This window comes from Bufo gargarizans, chromosome 10 (genome assembly GCF_014858855.1).
Source record: "Bufo gargarizans isolate SCDJY-AF-19 chromosome 10, ASM1485885v1, whole genome shotgun sequence".
Lineage (NCBI taxonomy): Eukaryota > Metazoa > Chordata > Amphibia > Anura > Bufonidae > Bufo > Bufo gargarizans.
In genome coordinates, this window is record NC_058089.1 from 7,743,806 (window position 1) to 7,752,377 (window position 8,572).

Genomic DNA, 8,572 nt, shown 5'->3' on the forward strand with positions numbered 1-8,572 from the left:
AGTATAGTCTTTTTCGGCAGGGTGGAGTAACCTCCATGCGTCCACTAAGTTGGCATCAGCCAAGTATGCGTTAACCCGTCCCAAGGCCGCCTGAGTCAATTGAGACGTGCCATCAGACGCGTCTATCAAAGGGTTAAGAGTCATATTAAGATCACCTCCTATTAACCTGATACCTTCCGCAAAAGATGCGAATGTCTTCAGGGTATTAGTGAGCCATTTTGTCTGGCCACGGTTAGGGGCATATAGACTGGCAAGGGTCACTACCTGGGTACCAATTGTGCCCTTAACAAATACATACCGCCCGTCCGGATCGGTTTGTGTGCAATTCAATTGGAAAGGGACTCTCCTCGATATAGCAATACCCACCCCCCTTGCTGCCCTACAGTACTCGCTAGTAAACCAGTGCTGGAAGTAATTTTTGGGAAGGGTGGGAACATGTGCCGACTTAAAGTGCAATTCTTGCATGAAACAGACATCTGTGTGTAATCTCCTCATCATGCGAATTACCTGTGACCTCTTCTGCGGGGTGTTGAACCCCCGAACATTAAATGAAGTACATTTAATTAATGCCATAGTACAAGCTAGATGGGTACCATAGAGCTACCAGCAGTATGGGTACATGCGTGCGACCAGGGAAACTTGGTAAAACAGTAACCAGTAACAATAACCGGATAATGGAGTAAATCTCCAACAAATGGATCAGATGACTTGTGCCCAACGCGCAGCCCGTCAGAAGTAGGCAAAGCGCGAATGGCCCAAGCCAGCCGTATTGAAGGCGCTCGCACCAGGATTGCGCCAGGAAATCCCTGGTGGTCGTTATCTGACGGTGGGGGGGGAGGGAGCCGTTTAGTCCCCCACGCCATAGCAAACATATTCAAATATAATACTAATAGCTTAATTACCTAGCTATCAATCTAATGGTCAAGCCAACCCAAGGGCTCTCTAGTAGGCCCAAACAGACCTTACCCCCCTACCTCAGCAATGAAGTAATGCAACAAGTCATATGAACCGCCACCAACTATTATAATAGGAAAACGTGGTTTACATAGGGCTGCCTGTGGTGTAGTTGTGCACCATATCCATGGTACAAGGGACGGCACTGCATGGGAATGTACCGTGGACCCCACAGCCGGGTCGGACCACCCAGGGGCCGCACCACCTCCACCCAGCACTCAGCTGCATCCCATTCTAGGCCCCACAACCCGGGGTAACGGCTGTATACCTCCCTATCAATAGCAAACAAACAGGCATATATAGTGCAGAGTATACTTGCATAACCAAACATGGAAAGTGTGCATGGCCCAGGTCGGTCCGAGCTCTCTAGGTCAGGCAGCCGCCCTCAGCCAGCAAGATGAACACTGTAAATCAGGCTCACTAATCAGGGCCTGTTGTTAAGTCTTCTCTTCGTCGCCGCTTTGATCCACCTCTGCTCCGATGGCAATTCAGGCAGTGGGACTCCCGTATCTGCAGACGGGAGCCATGACGGGATGTCCAGGGGGGTTGTCTGCAACAGAGTCCATGCCGCTGGTAGGTCCGCCGGGGTGCGGATTGTGCACCTTTTCCCCTCAGATGAGAAGGTCAATCCAAATGGGAAGAGCCACTTGTAGGGAAGCTTGATAGCCCTCAGATGGTCCGTGAGCGGCCTCAGGGTTCTCCGCTTGGCTAACGTCGACGGTGCTAAGTCCTGAAACAGGAGAACTTTGGCTCCTTCATAGAGCGGTTCTTTCTGCTCCCTGGCTGCCTTAAGGATCGCTGCTGTATCTGTGTACCGCAGGAGACCACAGACTACGTCTCTCGGCGGGTCAGTGTCCTTCGGCTTCGGCCGTAGTGCTCTGTGAATGCGTTCCACGCAGACTTCTGCGGCCCTGTCGGCGCCCAATAGATTGGAGAATATGGCGGCCGCCGCCTCCGGAAGTGCTTCATGCGGTACTAGCTCTGGGAGACCCCGCAGCCTGATATTTTTCCTCCGACTGCGGTTCTCTTGGTCTTCTATAAGAGCAAACGCAGTATCCAGTGAGGAGGCAAGCGCCGTGCTGTTGTCACCCAGCGTCTGGGCAAAAGTTAGTATGGCCTCCTGTGTGTGCTCCAATTTCTCCACACGGTGCCCAATGTGCTTCACGTCGCTCTTGATTTCATTCAAATCTTGAATCACCGGAGCTAACGCTGAGGTCAGGGCTTGCTGTATGAATTGGCGCGAGATGGGTGCCGAGGAATAATCACGGGACCCAGCGTCTATAACTGAGGAGACGCCGTCCGCTCCCTCTGCGTCCTGTAGCCGGGCCTCATGCTCCGGCGGCGCCATCTTGGCAGCACTCGCGGCCGGAGGCTTCTTTTGCAGAAATTTGTCCATTTCTTGTGGACCGCGGTCCGATCTGTGGGGTTCAGGCGTGCCACTGGGTATATATCGACCCACTTTGCCCATTCTTTCGAAGCTAGATAGCAATATTAACTAGTTTGCTGGCTCACATGGAGAGGAGCTCTCTCACATGCGTCTGGCTTGGCCGGAAGTCAAGCTCCGCCCCCATAGCAGTTATATTCTTGTACATAGGAGCAGTATTATAGTAGTTATATTCTTGTACATAGGGGCAGTATTATAGTAGTTATATTCCTGTACATAGGAGCAGTATTATAGTAGTTATATTCCTGTACATAGGAGCAGTATTATAGTAGTTATATTCCTGTACATAGGAGCAGTATTATAGTAGTTATATTCTTGTACATAGGAGCAGTATTATAGTAGTTATATTCTTGTACATAGGAGCAGTATTATAGCAGTTATATTCTGTACATAGGAGCAGTATTATAGCAGTTATATTCTTGTACATAGGAGCAGTATTATAGTAGTTATATTCTTGTACATAGGAGCAGTATTATAGTAGTTATATTCTTGTACATAGGAGGCAGTATTATAGTAGTTATATTCTTGTACATAGGAGCAGTATTATAGTAGTTATATTCTTGTACATAGGAGGCAGTATTATAGTAGTTATATTCTTGTACATAGGAGCAGTATTATAGTAGTATATTCTTGTACATAGGAGGCAGTATTATAGTAGTTATATTCTTGTACATAGGAGCAGTATTATAGTAGTTATATTCTTGTACATAGGAGGCAGTATTATAGTAGTTATATTCTTGTACATAGGAGCAGTATTATAGTAGTTATATTCTTGTACATATGAGCAGTATTATAGTAGTTATATTCCTGTACATAGGAGGCAGTATTATAGTAGTTATATACTTGTCCACAGGGTATTAATTCTGACTGTCCTCCCCATCATGTCTCAAGGGAGCCCCTAGTAAATAAGAGTAATGATGTATGCTGTACTTCAGTCATACTTTGACTAAGAATCACTTGGTCTTACACATGTAGGTGTACCTCTGTAGCAGCATGCTGGATAGTTAATCTGAGTGAATAAATAAGTATTTTCAGGATTCCCGTTGTAGTGCTGGATATAGTTTTAATTTTTTATTATTTTTTATTATCTGATTTATTCATCTCAGTTTTAATCTCTCTGTACGGGGATGTTGTACTTCTGGTTCAATCTCCATGTAAACTGAGTTGTCAGTAGTTGTATTGTAGAGATTGCCGCCACACTCTGACCTATATATTGGGCCTCACCTAGATTATGGCTGGATGCCGCAGGGGGCGTTCTTTCCCCGGATTATCAGCGTCTGCACCCGTGATCTGCACGGTCCCATTATCAGAGCCAGGAGATAAGGAGATTATATCATGCAATCATCAGTTCCATAATAACAGATCACTTGTAGAGTTGGAGATTGGGGTATTAGATAGTGAGCTCCTGAGGATGATGGGGGTAAATGCATCCAGACGAGATGTCGTGCAGCACAAATCCTGTGGCACAGAGGCTGCATCCTGGGGTTTTCTGTGACTTTTCCTAAAGTTGTCTTGATTTGATCATTTATTGCCGTGAGGAAGAATTGAGGACAGGCGGGAGGACATGGTAGAAGCAGCAGCACAGACAGGGCAGCATGTGTCGGGGACAGTCTTGGTATCACAGCCTGAGCGTTAGTAGAGGAACCACAGCAGCACAGAGTATTTTAAGAGATTAAAGTGACCAGAAGCAAGTCCAGTATTTCAAAACCTACAGTGATTGTAGTTCTGCGTGGATGAACTACAATCCCCATCCTAATAGAGCAATGGTGATCTATGGTCTAGAGTCCCTGTAGGAGCTGTCCCCGGTGCTGAACCGGCTTCTTACAGTCTCCATACATTAACCCCTGAGTGTTCAGAGACTTGTACCCCCACCTCTCATACCTAACCCGTACCACTGAAGCTGACAGGGCATGCTGGGTCTTGTAGTCCATCTGTCATCTAACTCAATAAGCTTCGAAATAACTTGCATATCGCATTGGACAGTAAGACAGTGATCACATGTAGCAGGGCTGAGTTGTCATTTGGCACAAATATGTTACCTTTGCATTTATGTAGAACTGCAGATAAATCTCCTAGTGCGTTATCAGCTCTGCTACATCATGCTGGTCTCTGAAGCAGGACACAGAGGAGGCAGAAACCGTGGAGCCAAATACATATTACCTTTAATAGCTGATTACCAACATCTAATAGAAGATTAGTAGAGGTTTGAGGATCGTTGGATCGTTTTGTGTTGCCCCACAGTGCAACACAAAAGATAGCAAAATCCGAAAAAACTAGAGGTTAACAAATCTTTATTAATGAAGATTTGTTAACTTATAGTTTTCCGGTTATTTTGAGTGGACCACAGGTAAACCTGCTGCATTACCTGAACCAGATTGCACAGTCAGCTCTGCTGCATCAACAACAGACATCTGTCACCTGTAACCACGTCCTGTATATCCGCCATACATCCTGAGCTATTTTATGCACACGCATTTTTTGCCCCTATAACCAAATTGGACGCTAAATTTATCCATGGAGCAGAGCTGAGTTTGTCTCAAAGTGTCTTGATACAACGTAATGTCATCTGTGTTGCAATTGAACCCTGTATATACATTTGGAGGTTGCAATTGTTAAGTCTGCACTGTCAGGGCATGTTGGGAGTTGTAGTTTCATACAGTACAGCTTGTCATACTGGTGCAGATCACTGGTCTATAGCAAGCCTCTTTTATGGTACAGGTAGGGGGTTAGGATTGGGATAAGGGTCAGGGAAAGGGTTAACATTTTGTTTCTTATGGAAAAAAAGATACAAAATTGCAGATAAGAGAAGAAATTATATTTATTAATTGAGAAATATATAACATGAAAAATAGAACTATTGCTGTCAATACACAACACCGCCCCCTATAGGACAGGATAGGAACTGCAAAAATCACATTGCTGGAAAGGGATCTGACAACGGGTCAATAGAAAAATAGAAACTTTGTACTAGAAAACAGGCAGTCCTATGTAAACAACACAAGACGCTGGAGATTTATAATCCGATATCTTAGCGGGATTCTAGCGATCATCAAGTCCCATCCATATTATATTCCAGAGGAGGGCTAAAGTGAAGACTTCTTTGTATTGGATAGCAGTCCTGAACTAAGGACCCTTGAAGTCCTGAATTAGGGATCCTTATGAAGATCTTGGATAGCAGCTTTGGAGTGAGGGACCCCTGACTAAGGGTCCTTAAAAAGTCCATAGTGGTGCAGCGAATGGCAACCCCTGACCGCAGGACCTTTTGAAGCCCTTGACTTTAGAGGTGCTTGTGAATAATTTTTTGGATCCATGATTGGTATCCATGACGTGGAGGACCCGACTCAAGGGTCGACACAAGGTTGATGATGGAGAGGAGGACCCCTAGATTAGAAGACGGACGCCGAACAAAGTCATGATTAGTGAAATGGATGCAAGCCCTTGGACCCCTGACTCAAGGGTCATTATCGTTTGGTACCATGGAGGGATCTCCTGCTCCTCACAGGGTAGACTCAGAGTCACTGGAGTCCAGACTGGTCTTGTAGCTGTTCAGTTTGTCTTTATGTAGTTGACTGTGGTTTGAGCTCCTCCTGAGACTCTCCAAGGACTGCAGGAAGGATCTCCTGGCTTTTTCTTCCTCGGTGGGAGATGTTCCTTCTTCTTCCACCTCCTGTATCTCCTCGAAGGACAGAATCTGAGATCTCAGCCTGCTCTCCCGACCTTTTCTCAGAGCCCCTTTGGTTTTAGATGGCAATGGAAAATCCTCCTCCAGGTAGGTGCTGTACTGCATGGCCTCCTCATAGGTATAGAGATGGTCCTCAGCCTGAGGGACTGACATGCTGGAAGAGAAGGGGGTCCTGTGCGATGCTCTGCAGGTGACGCTGAGAAGGTTCTGCAGCAGATATCCAGGTTCTCTGAGGCTTATGACTCCCTCCTGCTCTGCCTCTTCCTTTATATCCCAGCCTCCTCCTACACATAATATGCTCAGATGACACCCAGCTCCTTTTAAAGGCTGCCATCCGGTGACGTGGAGCTGGATTCTCAAATGACACAAACATGAGGTGGTGGGTGATGTGTGGGGGATCCTTCCTGTATGGGGGTGGGGGGGGGGGGCGTATGGGATATTCTAGGTCTGGGATATTCTTTCTTTCTGCATTGATGGGATCTATCATTTATCAATTTTAACTAGAGAGGCTATAATCCATCGACATCTCATCCTAAAACTGATGCAGTGACAGGTGCCTACTCCGCCATATGCCCGTAACACATGGGGGGGGGGGACAGATCCGGAAAGATCAGCAAGGAGAATCATACATGCTGCAGAAGAATTGGTCTCCAGCCTAAGGTGCCCAGCAGCTGCCAGGGCATGCTGAGAGTTGTAGTTTTGCAACAATTGGCGAGCTACGGGTTGAAGGTCAAAGCTGCAACCTATAGGGTCGCCCATTGTGAAACTATAATGTTGCATAAAAACTTGCATATAAAGCAATTCCCTGATATACTTAGTAGAATTGCAGTAATGGAGCAGAAGTCAGACGGGAAATCAGATCCCCATGCAAAGCTGTGCCATTAGCAGAGTACAGACTACTGTGCAGCAGAAGGTAGAGCATGGATGATTCTAATCCCCTCCACGGAATTATCTGCTGCTCAGAAAAGAAGCAATTCCCTTACAATATGTATATTAAGGAATTGCTACATATGGAATACAGGAGAGTGGTCACCTCCATTAGCCGGAGCTGCTACACAAAAGGAGTTCTCGCTCCGCCACGTCCACTTACAGCATTCCATGGCTGGCCTGTAATACTGCATTTTCCCCTGCAGAGGCGCTGCAAGGACAAAGGTATGGCAAGCTACAACTTCAACTCAAATACTCCTTGTCCCACATGCACTGACTTCCTGCTTGAGCTAGTGCTGATCTGAACAGCCAAGGCTGCAGTGTAAAGCATGGGGGATTTTGGACATCCTGAGACTCCAATAGACAATGCAGCTAAGCTGGAGTCACTGGTCATGTCCTAATGGAGCAATGTCATGACTAAGAGTCTCAATACAGATGGGAGGGCCATCTCTCTATTGAGGCCTCTAACAGTTGACGGGGAGATCTATATCGGGTCCTGGAGGTCAGTAATGGGTTAACGTTTACGAGCTTTTGCTTCTCGGCTTCGGTTCCCAGTGCAGCATTTATGGACGGCTCCATATTCTCCTCCTGTAAACTTGGTTCCTTCTCGGCAAGAAACTGCGTGTGTCACCGTGGCTGAGTCACCTTCTCCCTGCTGCTCTCGTGTACCAGCCGGGGCCACTTCTCAGCAGAGATATGGGGGAGGGGGGCTGCGGAGAAACCTGGAGCCAAAACTTCCTATTAGCCACTTTAGATTGTGAGTTTATGAATTTAACCCTTTCAGAGCTGCAGGTGTATTCTTGGGTCTTCCTGTAAGACTACACTATATACAGACCTGTCTCCGTACAGCATTAAAATGTATTGCCCGCTTTCACCAGACGTCACGCAAGACTTCGGTGAATTAATTCGGTAATGACTTCTACATACAGTTGCAAGAAAAAGTATGTGAACCCTTTGGAATGATATGTATTTCTGCACAAATTGGTCATAAAATGTGATCTGATCTTCATCTAAGTCACAACAATAGACAATCACAGTCTGCTTAACCTAATGACACACAAAGAATTAAATGTTACCATGTTTTTATTGAACACACCATGTAAACATTCACAGTGCAGGTGGGAAAAGTATGTGAACCCTTAGATTTAATAACTGGTTGAACCTCCTTTGGCAGCAATAACTTCCACCAAACGTTTCCTGTAGTTGCAGATCAGACGTGCACAACGGTCAGGAGTAATTCTTCACCATTCCTCTTTACAGAACTGTTTCAGTTCAGCAATATTCTTGGGATGTCTGGTGGGAATCGCTTTCTTGAGGTCAAGCCACAGCATCTCCATCGGGGTGAGGTCAGGACTCTGACTGGGCCTCTCTAGAAGGCGCATTTTCTTCTGTTTAAGCCATTCTGTTGTTGATTTACTTCTATGCTTTGGGTCGTTGTCCTGTTGCAGCACCCATCTTCTGTTTAGCTTCAGCTGGTGGACAGATGGCCTTAAGTTCTCCTGCAAAATGTCTTGATAAACTTGGGAATTCATTTTTCCTTCGATGATAGCAATCCGTCCAGGCCC

General features: G+C 46.1%; 1 protein-coding gene across 1 annotated transcript; it reads right to left on the minus strand.

Annotated features, from left to right (window-relative positions):
• Nucleotides 1-5,637: 5,637 nt before the first annotated feature.
• On the minus strand, nt 5,638-6,284 carry LOC122920139 (uncharacterized protein C11orf96 homolog). Its single transcript, XM_044269350.1, has one exon. It carries the CDS (start codon nt 6,231-6,233, stop codon nt 5,895-5,897), a length of 339 nt encoding a protein of 112 aa, XP_044125285.1. The 5' UTR covers nt 6,234-6,284; the 3' UTR covers nt 5,638-5,894.
• Between the last annotated feature and the right edge of the window lie 2,288 nt (nt 6,285-8,572).

Excerpts from the sequence above, each read along its gene's own strand:
- LOC122920139 (XM_044269350.1), bottom strand. The coding sequence starts at position 6,233 with ATGTCAGTCCCTCAGGCTGAGGACCATCTCTATACCTATGAGGAGGCC.